The sequence below is a fragment of the Mesoplodon mirus genome (genome assembly GCF_964341445.2).
Source record: "Mesoplodon mirus genome assembly, chromosome: 12".
Lineage (NCBI taxonomy): Eukaryota > Metazoa > Chordata > Mammalia > Artiodactyla > Ziphiidae > Mesoplodon > Mesoplodon mirus.
The window spans coordinates 80,463,709-80,480,930 of NC_138988.1; the positions used below are offsets into that span (position 1 = coordinate 80,463,709).

Here is a 17,222-nt window from a genome sequence, read left to right on the forward strand (position 1 = left end):
GTGTTATATCCGGGAAATCCTTGCCATATCTAGTGTCATGAAGCTTTCCCCCAACTGTGTTTTCTTCTAAGAGTTTTAGAGTTTTAGGTCTTATGCTTAGATCTTTGATCCATTTTGAGTTAATTTTTGTATATGGTGTAAGATGTGTCCAACTTTATTTTTTTGCATGTCTTAAACAATATTCTTTTAAACAAAAGTTTTAAACATGGTTGACATTTCCAATTAAAATCCAAATTTAATTCTTCTGATGTAAACCAAATTTAAATGTGTGGGGGTTTTTTGTATTTACATTGTGCATTTATTAAAAGTAGCCTCAATAAAATATCTTAATAGGACTGTAAAATCAGCTTGTTGCCTGACCTTGGAAAAATACCTCACACTTTAAAAGTGTAGCTCTTAAACCCGGGTTCATAGTGGAATTTCCCTTAGAGCTTTTTAAAAGTCTTGAGGCCAAAAAAAAAAAAAAAGCCAAAAAAAGAAGACAAAAATTCCCTGACTGTCCAGTGGCTAGAATTCTATTTCACTGCCGAGGGCACGGGTTCGATCCCTGGTTGGGGAACTAAGATCCTGCAAGCTGTGTGGCGTTGCCAAAAAAAAAAAATCTTGAGTCCTGAAGTACACTTTTAAAGATCTGATTCAATAGGTCAAGTCTAGGATTGGACTCAGGCATCTGTATAATTTGCAAAACCTGAAGTTGATTCTGATAATTAGACAGCTTTAAGAACCACAGCCCTAGGATATTCCTAGACTATTAGCTTCTTTTCCCTTGACATTTCTAATTCTTTTTTTTTTTTTTTTTTTTTTTTTTTTTTTTTGCGGTACGTGGGCCTCTCACTATTGTGGCCTCTCCCATTGCGGAGCACAGGCTCTGGACGCACAGGCTCAGCGTCCATGGCTCACGGGCCCAGCCGCTCCGTGACATGTGGGATCTTCCCGGACCGGGGCACGAACCCGTGTCCCCTGTATCGGCAGGCGGACTCTCAACCACTGCGCCACCAGGGAAGCCCTCTAATTCATTTTTAAAGTGACATTGAGAATTATGTAAAGTTCTGTCTTATACTCTAATGAATTAAAGAGATTCTACATCTATTATCCTGCTAATAATCTGGGTAACAATGTGTTAGCATGGAAGGTGTCTCTTTCATAATTTCCTACTGACGGTGGTAACTTTAATTTGAAAGAAGCATCAGCTCAAGAGAAAAATGTGTTAGAAAGGAAACATATCACATCTGGCGTTGAAAACAGTCCATTAGCAGAGTCTGATTTTCCACTGTTTTTGCTGAGTGCTGGCTGGGAAAGAGGTAAGGAGAGAGTGTGACTGGATAAGCATAGAGACGAATCTAATTAGTCGCATCAACTAATGCTACTATTTTATTTCGTCAGAATCTCCTTCCCAGTGCAAACCACTTGAATTACATCTTCCAGGGTGGCTGATTTGGTACCTGGAGAACCATGGCTTACTTTCAGCAGATTGAATATGTCTAGGTAGAGCTAGGGAATGATCTGGCCTTGTAAAGCCCAGATAACTACTTCCAGTTTTCTGTGGTAGCTGACATATCAGGGTGCTCTGGGAAACTGTGGGGAGAGTAGTGACCCTTCTTGTGATTGACTCACAGCCTGGAAAGCTGCTTGTTTCTATCAAAATGACAGGAGGCAGGTTTATCCATTATTTATAATTTACTGAATACCATCCAAAGTGTATATTGCTTTAGAGAACAGAGCAGACACCACAGCATCTACTGGAAAGGGGAAGACGATTGATTGAAATCTTCAGAAGTCCCCACAGACACAGTTCCCCAGAATGGTGATGGCAATTAGACCAAGGTGGCGTGGGGCTTCATGGACAGAACAGACTCAGCTCAGATGAAACCAGAGCCCTAATTTTCTGAAATGTTAGGAGTTCCCTTCTTTGAGATCTCAAGAAATCTTAATAACTTTGCCCTTCTTTGTGTCTTATGTTCTTATAATATCCTTGAATCTAAAGTCAAGCAAAAGCACGTTGAACAACGTAAATAAGGGGAGGAAGCGAGACTATTTTTAATGCTCAGTTCAGAGAAAACAACCTGTTGGAAAAATGAGGTTGTTTTCTTTCTCAACACCCACCTTGGGAGCCTGATATTTTACTGTTTCTTGTATTTTACTGTGCTAATGGTAGGTGGTGCAAAGATGGCTAAAGGATTGTCCCATCTTTAAGTACTTCTGAAGTGGAAGACAGTTACATACAAAGACTTAAAATATAACATAGAGAGATTATAAGAGTGTTAAGTAGAGTGCAGGTAATTATGTGGGATAATTGGGAAAGGATTTCTCCCCTTTTTTTTTACTGTAAATATTTTTTATTGAAATATAGTTGATTTACAATACCGTGTCAGTTTCAGGTGTACAGTTTTACATACATATGTTTTTTTTCAGATTCTTTTCCCTTATAGGTTATTGCAAAATATTGAGTATAGTTCCCTGTGTTATACAGTAGGTCCTTGTAGGATTTCCTCTGTCTATCCACAGTACTTAGTACATAGTATGTGCCCAATACCTATATGTTACTAAATGTAGAATATGATACTAACTCTGTTATGTCTTGGATATATTCTCCTCTGGTTCATTCCCAGGGCCTTGGTGTTTTAATTGGACCATGGGCTGGGGAACTGAAATGTTCAATGTGCTTAAATTCTTCTATTTGAGTCACAAAGTATACTGACATCACATCTTCTTAGAAATAGACCCTCCTACAACTCCCGTAACACTTTGGAAATAAGAAATGCATAGGCTGTCCCAGATGTCTTTGTTTGCTGGAGATTAAATTTTCATCATTGATTCTCAGTGTTGGAAGGCCCCTTAAGTTTCCCACTCTCCTCCAACATTTGGATCTTCCCTCCAACATCCCTGTCAAGCTGTCACCCATCCCAGGCTTGATAACTTCCAATGATAGGCTGCTCTTTTCGTGCCTCAGCATCCCTTCTATCTCTGACAACTCTATTAGAAATGCCTTCCCTCCGTTGCGGCAAGATCTGTCTCCCTAACATCCCACTACTTGGGGGCCCTATAGAGTCAGTTTAATCCTGTTTCCCTCCCAGTTTCTAGAGGCAGCGCTCATGTCTCTCTGAATTTTCTCTTCCTGGGCTGTTCATCCCCCTTCTCTTTGTGTTCTACATATGACATGCATTCCAGCCAACTCAACTAGAATCTTCTGAGTGCTATGTGCTTGGCAACACACTGAAGATAGGATGTGTGTCTCTACTTAAATGTGAGCACGTCTTCTCCAAGGAGCCCAAGATGTGTATAGTTTCTGTTTTTTGTTTTTATTTTTTCATTTTCTTGGGATGGGAAAATGGTGGGGAAGGTAATCAGGAGTGGATGATTTTATTAATCTTGTGAAAGCATTTTTAGTGTCAGAAGAGAAATAAAGAAATTTCAATTAAATCTCTAATCCCAAAAGAAAACATCATAAAATAAATTACATGCCTAGGCTTAGATTTAAGAAACAGAATTATTGACTCCTTCAGGATGTTCTGCCAGTTCAAGGGGACTTTGAAGACCATTTTATTTAAGAATGTTGGAAATAATAGGCCTGAATTGTGAAGGAAAAAAAATCCTATGTTTTCCAAACTTAAGCTCCTTTAGGTAAGGCTGAAATTAAACTTTAAAACTTTAACCTAGACTCCAAAAGTGCACTTACATTCTCAACTGCAAAGAAAAACATACCTGTAAGTGGTCTTATTCACTACTTAAATAAAAAAGGACAGCCTGTATTTACGTAAGAGAAAAAAACCTCTTTCCCTTGAAGTAAAACTTTCAATAGAAAAAAATGTAGTCTATAAAATAAAACAGGCAACAGTTTTCAATTCCTTAGCAGATACGTAGAACCATGGTGCCCTTCTTGCATAAATCTACATTAAATTACTTACCTTTATTTAACATTAAGCAGGAAATTAAAGTGTAAATCTGTTGCCAGTATTTATTGTACTTCACAAAGTGCGTGGCCCCAAACCAAATGCTGCAGGAGATATGAACATAAAAACATCTATTGCAAGTCATTTGATGACATTTTAATGGATTTTTAGGTTCAGCACATAGGAGACTAGTAATTCAAACAAGAGAAACCAGAAGCAACTGTTTCTAATAAAAATTTGCAAACGTTGTCCCCTAACAATTACATGTGAATAATTTGGTAAATTTGTATTTAAATAATTTCTATCTTTGTTGATCTGTGGGTTGGGGGAGAGACAGCACGAAGTCATGGGAAATACTCAGAATGGATGTCAGGGCGTCTAGCTCAGTCTCCTCTCGGTTTCCAGCTGGAAGTGTGGATTTAGAGCAGACATTTACTAGTCTGGCCTCTGCAGGTTCATCTGTAAATTGACAACAGTTAAGCTGGATGATCTGGAAGGCTCCTTCTAAGCTTCTTTATTCCATTCTCCATTTACTGCTCAATCATTTATGCTGTGTTTCCATGTGATCTCACTTCCTCTCTTTATGTTTTAGCAACTTGTTCATTTAAAAAAGTCAACAGTTGATGGAAACTATATATTTGGTAGTGAGCATACTGTTGTATATACAGAAGTAGAAATATAATGTGCACATGAAACTCACATAATGTTATAAACCAAGGTTACTTCAATAAAAAAATTTCCCCAGAAGTCAACAGTTGACTAAATTCATCTAAGAGAGCACAAGTCCTCAGCTTAGCATTTTCCTTCCCGTATTCCACAAAGAAAATATGAATTGTCTGATAGGGAGGAATATAAGGACATGGTTAATTTATCCCCAAAAGCTCTATTTCCATATGTAAAAAATAGGGTGGAGATATAAAAAAAATGTCTTTACCTTCAAAAAATTGACTTGGATGTGATTGACTTTGGTCTCTCCTAATGTGTGTGCAATGATTATACCCTTAGCTTCCTTTGCTAATGAGATGGAGTGAAGTAAAATGGAATCACAAGGACTCAATCCCTTTGGGACCTCAGAGTAAGTGGCTGAGAAAAACAGGAGAAATGTGACCTTAGAGTGGTGGATAGGCAATCACGTCTCCCAACCTGGCAGAGGTTCAGGACAGTCATAAATGCACTTCTCCAAAGTGAGTTTCATAGTCCCATGAGCTGCTCCTTGAAAGTGTGTCATGGTCAAGTGTTTTTTTTGGCTCAAGAAACCCTGACTACCATACTCCTCTAGAGGTACGCCAATGCAATTGGCATATTATAAGCTCCCAAAAATGTTTTTGAATGGAAGGAATGCTTAGCTTCCTGTCTCCAAAACTTGATCACAGAAACTGTTTTTTTCTCAGAATACCTATTAACATTCCATGGAACTAAGGTTCTGCAGAAGTTCTTGGGGGAAATGCTGGAAAAGTTCATCTTCCTCTTTTACCCAGGGAGGATAACCAACCCGGTATTTAGGTGTCATTTCTTGGCTCTAAGGGAACACGCCTAACTCCCTAGCTACATTTAAACTATTCAGTACTGTTTCTAAAATACTGATGTTTTGGATCCATCCCAAACCAGCTAAATCAGGATCTGTGGGGTGGGACCCGCACGTTGGCATTTTTTAAAATAAATTCCCTGGGTGATTCTTGCATGTATCTAGGGTTGAGAACCACCAGCTAAAGAAACCATAGAACATTTGTGGGTGCTGACAAGGCCTTGCTAACAAGTGGGTTGCTACTCACCACCAGAGAACCATATACCTTAATTATGCACCTCAATTAAACTCCATTTTAAAAGCCCCGGGGTCTAGGGGATAATACAATTTATGTAGAAAATAAACACAATCAGTCAGTTTCCTTTTTCTCTGCTTCCTCAACCAGTTTGGCTACAAAGGATAGATGCCATCAAGTTCTGGGTGCATAAGACCCAGCTGCTTTCCTCAGGCTGAGGTCTCTTCCCATGACCTATATTCAGGAGTTGTGCCACTTCAGAGAGATGAAGCATCTTCCCCTCATGATTCTGAAAAGAACTAAGGTTTCGCAGAGAAGCCCCACAATCCTTTGCTGGTGTTCTCCAGGGTCTGTCTCCCAGCCTCCTGCCCTCATGGCTGTTCTCATGAGTGGAAGAAGGCATTTTTCCATCTGCCATGTAAAAGAGTAGTGAGGAGTACAGACTGAGCCTCAGGCTACAGCTGGACCTAAACCTGCAGTCTCTGAATAATCCAGGAGAGAAGGAAAAGGAGGCTTGTCTTCCCTTTAAATCTTGCTGCCTGCATGCCTCCCAGAGGCCGGAAAGCAGAAATGAGGTTGATAACAGTGGCATCTCTATGCTATTCGGAAAATCAAAGGTACATGAGACCAAACACCCCCTGGAATGATGCAGCATAACAAAATAATAGGAACGATAGCCCAAACTATTTCAACCTTTACACACACCAAAAACTTTTCCAGATAGAAAGTTGAAATTTGACACAAAAAAATCAGCTTTTGCTTTAATTATCCAAATGATGATGATAGAGTATTTTCTCTTGATTTTCAGTCTTCTAGCTTGTAGTATAATAGTATCTACTACTTCCAGCTTTTTGTATCCCAAAAGCTAGACGAATCCGTCCTTGGTTGTCAGACACAACTGAGTGAGGCAGTCCTCAGTGGCGAATAGGAATGAGACTTTTATTTTCCTTTTAATCCTGTTAAATCAGTGTTCCCTTAGTAGGTGGAAAGGATGTGTTTGAGCCCAGGCCCAACTCTTTTTTTTTAATTCAAGTATAGTTGACTTACAATATTATATTAGTTTCACGTGTACAGCACAGTGATTCAGTATTTTTACAGATTATACTTTATTAAATGTTATAAGATAATGACTGTAATTCCCTGTGCTCTACAGTATATCCTTGTTGCTTATCTATTTTATACAAAGTAGTTTTATCTCTTAATCCTATAACCCTAACTTGCCCCTCCCCCCTTCCCTGTACCCTCTGGTAACCACTAGTTTGTTTTCTATATCTATGAGTCTGTTTCTGTTTTGCTATAGTCATTCATTTGTGTTATTTTTTAGATTCCACATATAAGTGATTTCATACAGTATTTGTCTTTCTCTGTCTGACTTATTTCACTAAGCATGATATTCTCTAGGTTCATCCACATTGCTGCAAATGGGAGGCTTTAATTTTATGGGTGTGGCTAATACATACCACATCTTCTTTGTCTATTTATCTGTTGATGGACAGTTGGGTTGCTTCCATATGTTGGCAATTGTAAATAATGATGCTCTGAACACTGGGGTACATGTATCTTTTTGCACTAGTGCTCTCCTTTTTTTTTCTGGATATATACCCAGGAGTGGAATTGCTGGATCGTATCGATAGCTCTCTTTTTAGTTTTTTGAGAACCCTCCATATGGTTTTCCCCCAATTTACATTCCCATCAATAGTGTATAAGGGTTTCCTTTTCTCCACATCATCACCAGCCTTTGTTATTTGCAGACTTTTTGATGATAGCCATTCTGACAGGTGTGGGGTGATGTCTCATTGTTGTTTTGATTTGAATTGCTCTAATAATTAGCAGTGTTGTGCATCTTTTCATATGCCAGGCCCAACTCTTGCCAAGATAGGAAGAATTCAAGGGAAGATTCCATAGGAATTTGCTTTAGGCTGTGTTTTAGAAAACTGCCTGAGTGGTTTAATTTGAATTCGTTTAGACAAATCAATTGAAGTGATGATAAAACATTTCTGAAGGACAATTAGAGCAATATGGAAACAGCTTTGCACCATGTCTCTAGCGGACAAGAAAGCTGGTGAAATGTAAACCATATTTACTTAGATTAAGGAAAGTTAAGCAGCTCTTGTTCCTCTGGTATATGTTCATTCAGAATCCTATATTAACCTATATTCCAAGTAAGCACTGAAGCTTTGGAGAGTCTAAAGATAAATACGTAAGGCCTTGTCCACAAGCAAAAGAAATTCATTTAGCCAGAGATCATAGGGAGTTTGTGAAATTTCTATTATATGGAAGTCTCCTGATAACTCCTCATCATTAACGTCAAATAGTTCGTAAGTATAAATACTGTTGGAGTTAAAGATGGGTTGTTAATAACACCTTATTAGCAAAATTACATGGGGAAAAAGGAGAAAGGATTATAATTTATTCTTTTTCAAATAGCAATCTCTTTTCTACCATCCTCTATTTTCTCTTTCATTTCTGTCTCAATTTCTTCATTTTTAATCCCACTGATAGAGAATACATTTTGAGCTGTTGCAATATATTTTCCTTTAAAAAGTTAAAATCTATATCTATAGGATGTATTCAGGTTAATAAAAACAGTGTAAGTCAACAACATGTACATGTGCATGTACACTCAAACAAACACTGTCTCCCTAGAAAGGGTGGTTCTACCCTGTGGTATCTCTCCAGTTGCTGAGATGTGAACACACTTTAACACTTAGGGGGAAAGTCAAAAGTAGAGCTTCACCTCTGGATCCAGCAAACAGCCAATTTGAAGAGATGATTTATGTGGAAGAAAGATGCTCTAAAGAATGTTAATTAGGAAGTCTAGCAAAATAGGAGTTTTTAAAACCATGAATAAAATTAAGAAGATGACTTAAATATAAGTTACATTTTCTAGAACATCAGGTGCGTAAACTTCAACAGTCTGGATTTTCTCAGCAGGTGTCTGTCAGAACCTTCCTGCTCCTCAGGGTGAAATTAGTAATAGGAAAATTAAATCAATGAGCTGGAATCTGCTTAGACAGAGAGAGAATAGTTCAAGGTAAATGGAGTTCTAAGCCTGACTAGCTATGATCCGAAGCTCACATTTTGATCCTCCCTTCATGGTTTAGACTTACTGACTTGGTGTGCCTTTTCCCTAAGAATTGCTTGAGTCAACTCTCTCCCTCTTTCAACATACTGCAAACAGATATGTTTTCCTTAATCTTTCCTAAATTTCACATCATTGATTTAGCTCACCAACTAAGCTTTTTACCACATGAAGGTATTTCAACACTTTGGTTCTGCTAACCAGTGCAGGAATTTTTCTCTCTGTTTTAATAATAGCCATTAAGTTACAAATCCATGACACTGTCAGTCACATTGTCAATTAAGATGTGGAGCAGAGTGGGATTAATGGGAAAGTCTTGCAGCACTCCACTGGAAACTGAGGAACCTTTAGCCCTTGTGAACTCAATTATTACTGAAGCCATGCAGCACTTCAGTGATCACTTCTATTTCTTAAATATTAGCCCTTAAATTAGTAATAACCCATTACATGAACAAATTGCAATAATCCCATTCAATGGAATACCTACCAGCAATAAAAAGAAATAATCTATTGATAGAGGTAAGGAAGGCCATCAGTCAAGAAGGGATGCCAGCCTGAGAAGTTTTCATCATGGCAACCACTCTTCTCAACATGGAAAAGTAAAACATTTATACAGACCCATCTACTTTGTATCTGGCCTTTTAGAACCTTGGTCTTAGACAGGAAAGTGAGTAAGAATGATCTTCCAGGTCTACGAGCCTGCCCATAGAACAAAGTTAAGTTAGAGAAGCTGAGCTAAAACTGCCAACAGAATGTGATTTCTCACAGTGAAGATGTAAAATGCACCCACAGCCTGAGAGGAACATAAATAAGCACAGAGGCAATACGGAATTTCTCAGGCAGATTATTTAACATTTCTGGATATCAGTTTCTTCACCTGTAAAATGGAAATAATAATACTTACTTCTTACAGTTGTTGACAGGATTATGTGAGGGGGTACAGAATAAAGCATTTAGAACAGGGCCTGGCATATGGTCAGGACTCAAATATTGGCTATTAACCTTAATATTTACCCAAGTGGAACTAAATTCTGTATATTCAGCCTAGATGAAAAGGGGAGTCACAACTAAGAGGACATGGTAATAGAGAGGAAAAACAAATTATCTAATGGTACAAGGAGCCCTGAACAGGAATAAAACAAGAGAAAAGAAGCAGTTTGTGCCCAGGGCCAAGCATCTAGACACTAATAAATGGCTTTATTTGGTTCTTTTTTGGGGGTGTCGCCATGATTAGTTCTTCTATCACTTCAGTTAATTCCATTTATGTCCTTCCTCCCTGATTAAGTCCTAAAACATTTGGATTCCCCTCTACTTATATCATTGTAGAAATAGAGCTGTTTTCCTGCTCAGCAATGCAACATCTGCATATGCTTGAACTATGATGATGCCTTACATTACAAACTTTGGTATACATAGTTGGCAAAACATTGACTAGTCTTGTTTTCTAAATAATTGGAGACTGAAATCTTTTTTTCTTTTTAACATATGTTAATTATGACTTAGGCATAGGACAGGCTTTGTAAAATGACTGGATGAAAGATGGTGGCGGGCTTCCCTGGTGGCACAGTGGTTGAGAGTCCGCCTGCCGATGCAGGGGACACGGGTTCGTGCCCCGGTCCGGGAAGATCCCACATGCCGTGGAGTGGCTGGGCCCGTGAGCCACGGCCACTGAGCCTGTGCACCCGGAGCCTGTGCTCTGCAACGGGAGAGGCCACAACAGTGAGAGGCCTGGATACCGAAAAAAAAAAAAAAAAAAAAGATGGTGGCAACCTATAAAATATAAAGGACATGGAGAAAAATTTACTCTCACCATGAACATCCCACAGCCAACAATAGCAACCATTTACTGGAGCACTTCCTGAAAGTCTGGCATCATCTTGAGTCTTATGTGTGTATTAACAGAGCAACAACTCCATGTGCTAATATTATTATTATCACCACTGAGGCATATCAATAGGCTGCCTGATGGGCTTCCCTGGTGGCGCAGTGGTTGAGAGTCCGCCTGCTGATGCAGGGGACATGGGTTCGTGCCCCAGTCCAGGGAGATCCCACATGCCACGGAGCGGCTGGGCCCGTGAGCCATGGCCGCTGAGTCTGCGCATCCGGAGCCTGTGCTCCGCAACGGGAGAGGCCACAACAGTGAGAGGCCCGCGTGCCACAAAAAAAAAAAAAAAAAAAAAAAAAAGTCTGCCTAAGATCCTAAATCCCTCATCTGAAATATTTTAAGATCTTGTGATTTTTGCCCCTAAAGATTACATACCCTAAGAAGGATAACTAGCTAGTTAACAGATTGTGAAGGATGGTACTATCTGATTTTAAAACTGCTAATGGGACTTCCCTGGTGGCGCAGTGGTCAAGAATCCGCCTGCCAATGCAGGGGACACAGGTTTGATCCCCGGTCCGGGAAGATCCCACATGCCGTGGAGCAACTGTGAGCCACAACTACTGAGCCCACTCCCCCTAGAACCCAAGTGCCACAACTACTGAAGCCTGCTTGCCTAGAGCCCGTGATCCACAACAAGAGAAGCCACCACAATGAGAAGCCCATGCACCGCAACAGAGTAGCCCCCACTCGCCACAGCTAGAGAAAGCCCACATACAGCAACAAAGACTCAACGCAGCCAAAATAAATAAATTAAAATTAATTAATTAATTAATTTAAAAAACTGCTAATATCACACTAACTGTAACAACCTAGGACTTGTAAGCAATTAATGGCTTCATATATTAATATACAATATATATGCCATGTTATTTATAGATAGATATATACGTGGTATATGTCAGTCATGTTTTTCTATATTTTACAAGATATGAGTTATGGGGAGAACCTGGCAGTGTCACTTCAGAAACAGTGGACGCAAATGAACCATCTGGGTGGGTTTTGTTCACAGAAAGAGTGAATCTACACTTATATATTTGTTCAGCTAGAGATGATATTTGTTGTGGTTGGAAGGGCTACCGATGCTGAAGTTGCTACAACCCTCCCTATGCTGGCTCACTAGTTATGATTATTAATGAATTAGTTAGCTGCTGAAACCCCCCAAAAGAGTGGCTTCCATTAGATAGAATTTTATTTTTCTCTCATTTAGGAGACTGGAGGTGAGTAGGTTCATGCCATCTTGTTTTGTCCTCAGCTGCACAGCTCCATAGCTATTTTGAGAGGAAATAGAAGGCACACCCTTTCCTTTTAAGCAGATGGGAATTGCAAACATCACTTCCTCTGTGGTCTATAGTGGAAGGATTAGTTCCGTGTCTAAACTTAGCGGCAAGGGAAGCTTGGGAATGTTGTCTCCAGCGGGATGGCCTTGTGCCCAGATAAGACTCCATAACCTTGAAGAAGAGAAGAATGAAGTTAGAGGAGCAGCTAAACATCAGGCACACTCAGCCAATTTTGATCTCTTCTTGTGTGATATATGCTTATATAAGCATATGTGCCATTCTTAAAAACGAGATGATTCCCACACCATAGAAAGTTGTATTTTCTGGCTTTCTGAATGAGATAGAGACTCAGAGTCAAGTCGTGTGTTAAACACTCAGACCTGCTAATAATCAGTGCCTATCAAGTCTATCAGTGATGTTTTCTTCCAGATAGTCCCTGACTTTCTTATTGTTCAGAGCAATACACTGACTTGCGTCTACCTTCCACAATGCTTGGTGCCGTTTAGGATCACAATAAATGCCTGTTTAATGGACTGTTCTGGATTAAATGGGGGGGATTTGTTGCCCCATATCATACTGCAAATTGCTCATCTCTTTTTCCTACCGCTTCTCATTTCCAGTTTGATCACTCATGGCTTTGGGACCCCAGCAATATGCGCAGCCCTAAGCACTTTCCAAACAGTCCTCAGTGAAATGCTAAACTACTTGGAAAAACACACTACTCACAAAAATGGCGGAGCGGCGGATTCTGGCCAAGGACATGGCACCTCGGAGAAAGCCCCCCTGCGGAAAACTTCAGAGGCTGCTGTGAAAGAGGGCAAAACAGAAAAGACAGACTAGCTACATCAAACAGAATCTATTTCCAGAGTCTTGCTGCTGATATTTTTTCTAATATATATATCATTGAGGGTGATTAATCTTCAGTGGACCAAATCTCTGCCCTCCCCCAACCCTCCATAAAAAACAAAAATGGAAATGAAAAATGAAACAAAAAAGGACAAAACCAAAAAAAAAAGACAAAAAAAAAGGAAAAGAGCAGTGTAACTGTGTGATGAAATTGTCACTTTTTCATTTTATGTTATGATAAACTTCTTTTGTGCACGTAATTTATTGTTCCGAATTATATACATCACAGTTTTTAAGCACTTCTGGACTTTGGAGAGGCAGCACATGCTTTTTCACATCTAACTGATGCACTTTCTTATCCAACTCTGTAGTTAGGGATCAGGAAGCATGACCAAACTGGACTCCACCAGAGACCAGTGACTCCACCACCAGCGCAGACAGCGCCAGGCTTTCTTGACTTAATTCCCTATAACAAAACAGTGCCTCCTTCCATTAAATAGACCAATCTGGCAATCAATACATCAGTAAATGCTTTGGGAACTGAAAAGGGCAGTCATGAATCTTTGTCCTGTGAATTGACAGCAAGTTAAAAATTTCGGTCACCGCTAACCCACTTAACTACCAGTGCCTTGGTGGTATTTAAAAATTCCAGAAAAATCTGTCCCCTCTTTGTGTGACTATTCCCACCCCACCCTACGTCCATTTTTTTAAAGAAGAGACTCAGCAGAATATTGAAGAGAAAAGAGATGACCTCGCCTATCCATTCTCCTTACTTCCCCAACCTAACAGTTCAAGGAAACAGACTGCAAATAGTGGGTCAGGGCAGGCTGGATATAGGAAAGGGTAGCTTTGCCCCTTGGGGTCCTGACAGAAAGCTGTGGTATTGTCTTGCCTGGAAAAGCAAGGGAATAGGAACAGCGATCTTTCCAGGAAGCCCTGCCCCTCAGAGACAGAAGAGGAGCCCAGGGAACTAGTGGAGGCCCCTCAAAGTGTTAGCAGCCAATGATTGTATGGTTAAAATGACAGCCGTTATTCTTTTTCTACTTTTGTGATTCTGCTACCTGCCCGATAGCTGTGTTCTAAACCTTTAGAGGCACAGAACACAGGTCTGTGTTCAATAAAGAAAACAAAAACAGAATGATCAGAGAAGGCTTTTGCTTTTAAGATGCTTCCTTTTTTCATAGCTTGTTCTTAAGCTTTATTGTCCTGTAATTAAAATACTGAAAACAAGAGGTTCCTGGCTGCAAAGGCCAAGGGCTAATTGAATGAAAGTTCAGACCATTAAAATCTGAATGTGAAAAAACAAACAAACAAACAAAAAACCTGAATGTGTCAAGAAACCTGATTGGTACCACATAGTACTAACCTTTCTACTGTTAACAGTTTTCGAAGTTCTAAGCAAATAAAGATGTAGGTCATCGTCTATGATAAAAATCATTTAAAAAATATGTGGACTCCAGACATTGTTTAGCATGAAAATATTCTCCTCTCATTAACATATATCAATTACTTTCAGAATGTCTCTGCCACATTATAACCCCATGAGGAATATTATTATTATTTTTAATTGAGAGAAAATTGCTTAAGAGTTTTCATCAAGAGATCACAAAAAATGTTTTTATCTAACAATACTTAAAATCATTCAACTTTTATCTTCAATCTTATACAGAAAAGAGGAACATAATCAATGAATATCTAAATTTTCTAGACTAAATTCAATTAACCAAACACACTAGTAAGGAATTCTATAATAAAGGGGTTTTACAGTTACACAGTAGAAGAATTTAAAATAAAGAAAATGTAAAAGTAATGAATTGTGACTTCATGAGTTTATCTAGTTCCATTTTTTAAATTTTACCGTTATTCATGGCTTTAAATTTTTTGAAATAGAATAAAGCTGAGATTTGGCTGCAGTTCCAAATTTCATCACAAAATAGTTTCCATTTACATGAAAATTCTCATACTGTAAAATATACATGTGAAACAAAAATGATGAATATTTCAGTTTAATAAGTAGTAGAAAGCTATATGCATATAATGTGGGCTACTAATATTTCCTTAATGAAATTTCCACATTGACTTTTATTCCTTTTATTATTAACAATACATATGTATTTAATATGGCATTTTCATATGCATATATGTGAAGTACTTAATGTAGTTATATACCATGTCAAATGTTTACCCATAATCAGATAAAAAATTAGATCTGGCTTATAGTACCAGCTTACTTCTCAACCCATAGTTGTGACTAGTTGGGGTTCTTAACACCTCAATGGGGTGTTATTATTTATTAGCCTTGGAAACAGAAGTATAACTATAACTACAGTGCATATTATTTACCAGGATTTTGGGTGTCTTCAGAGCCTTAAATGGACAGCACCCATCATTTAACTTAACCAGCCATTAGGACATAAATGAATTAATGGACTGGTCATGTTTAGAATAATTATTTATTATCATATTTAATAGACATTGTTAACATACCTACTTTTACCTTGTATATAAGGTACTCAACACTTTTTAAATAAATGAGTAAATGAATGTGTGTGTGTTCTTTGTCCAAAGTGGGCCAAAGGACTTTTTACTTTTGATTTTTTTTTTCTTTGATACCCATTGCTTCAATCTGGTTGGCTTCTTCCATGGTAATTTATGGATAACACATTTTAATGAATAGGGAAATATTTCCACTCTATCACATTAGTTGCACCTAGATGCATTTAATATAGAACAATAAAAACAAGTAGGTAAGTACCATAATTTCAACAAAAGTAAAGTTATAATTGTTATCAGTATCATAGTTTATAGTTAAGGAAGGTAGGTCACCAAAATCTGATTTTCAGTGTTGCAGTCAATAATAAAGCAATGAGGGGCTTCCCTGGTGGCGCAGTGGTTGAGAGTCTGCCTGCCGATGAAGGGGACACAGGTTCGTGCCCCGGTCCAGGAAGGTCCCACATGCCACGGAGCGGCTGGGCCCGTGAGCCATGGCCGCTGAGCCTGTGCGTCCGGAGCCTGTGCTCCGCAACGGGAGAGACCACAACAGTGAGAGGCCCGCGTACCACAGAAAAAAAAAAAAAAATTAAATAAATAATAATAATAATAAAGCAATGAAAAAGCTTTCCAGATTAACTATCACTGGCCAAGACAATTTGTCCAAACCTCTCATACTTACTCAAAATTAATATACTTAAACTTATGAAAAATTGAGTCAAACTCCTATAAAAAGAAATGTTCATTTTAATGCTGTTTCAATAACCATTTAAATGTCACTTCTATGGCTATTTCACTAGAGTTACCATTTGACTTAAGTTTGGTGGTTCTCGAAAAATAACGGAAAACTCTGAATTATTCTATATCTTCTTCTCTGGAAAGATCAGATTACTGGGAAGATGCCTAGTCTATTCTCCTGCACCCTTCTTTTCAGATGCTTTAAAAATGGGCAATTCTTTCTGGCTTTGCAGTTCCTTTTTCCTTTCCCTTCTTTGAGGGTGTGTTTTCTTCACTGTCTAAGACACAACATGACCCTCTAGCACCTATGAGCATCCTGACCCTAGTGTGACAGTGATAAGGATTTGACCTTTTGTCACTTGGCACTTTTAAAGTAAATATGTCAATGAATTATCCTTGTTAAAATGAGTAAAACAATATAATTTCATTACCCTATATTTTCTTCCTTTTGGGCTTCTTTGGAGGCATTTTTGACCAGTGCAATTTTTAAAATGTATCAGCATCCTTTACACAATGAATATGCCATCTCCCTACAAAGGCCAAGTCAATATATGAGAGATGACCTGACATAGAGACTAAGAGCATAGACTCTAAAGCCAAATAACCTGGGTTCAAATCATGGATCTTTCGTTTGCTTCTGTGTGGCCTTGGGCAAATAGCTGAACCTCTCTGGGTCTCCATTTCCCCATCTGTAAAATAAGGATAATAATAGATACCTACTCACAGAACTACTGTCAGAATCAGAGTTAATATATATAAATTGCTAAGAGCAGAATAGGGGCATGGTTAGTGCTATGTGAGTGTTAGCTATTGTCATTAATACTTAGAGTTGGGACAAACCATATTTTTTATCTAGATATCAGTTTCTCCTCAGTTTATTGAATCCTTCCTATATGTCAGGCTCTGTCTTAGAGACTGAAGATAAAGTGAGGAATAAAGCATTTTTCTTATGAGTTTCTCGCAGTCTCCTATGAAGATCCCAGCCATTATAATATGGTAAGTGCCCTGATGTAAATGTGCACAAGTTATCCCAACACAAACCAGACCCAGGTCCTGGGAACTGAGGGGAGGAGGGGGAGAGGGAGAAATCAAAGGAGGGTTTGTAAAGGTGAAAGGGAAGGGAAAGGTGGAAACCAGGAAGAGGAGACTTTACAGTTCTGGGTGAATTAAAAATATTTGGGGCAGGATGCGATTTTGAAAACTAACCAATGCCATTTGTATTTCTGGTTATTCCTATACCTCCGCTCCATTTTC

General features: G+C 38.7%; 1 protein-coding gene across 2 annotated transcripts in view; it reads left to right on the top strand.

Annotated features, from left to right (window-relative positions):
* The window catches only part of TFAP2D (transcription factor AP-2 delta), a gene marked incomplete at its 5' end in the record, with an annotated part of 53,727 nt that extends 40,883 nt beyond the window's left edge, over window positions 1–12,844 (top strand). For both annotated transcript variants that reach the window (XM_082639119.1, XM_082639118.1), the window contains one exon: window positions 12,515–12,844. In XM_082639119.1, coding sequence (XP_082495245.1) covers window positions 12,515–12,734 — 220 coding nt within the window. In that variant the 3' untranslated portion in view covers window positions 12,735–12,844. The remainder of the gene's footprint in view (window positions 1–12,514) is intronic.
* Between the last annotated feature and the right edge of the window lie 4,378 nt (window positions 12,845–17,222).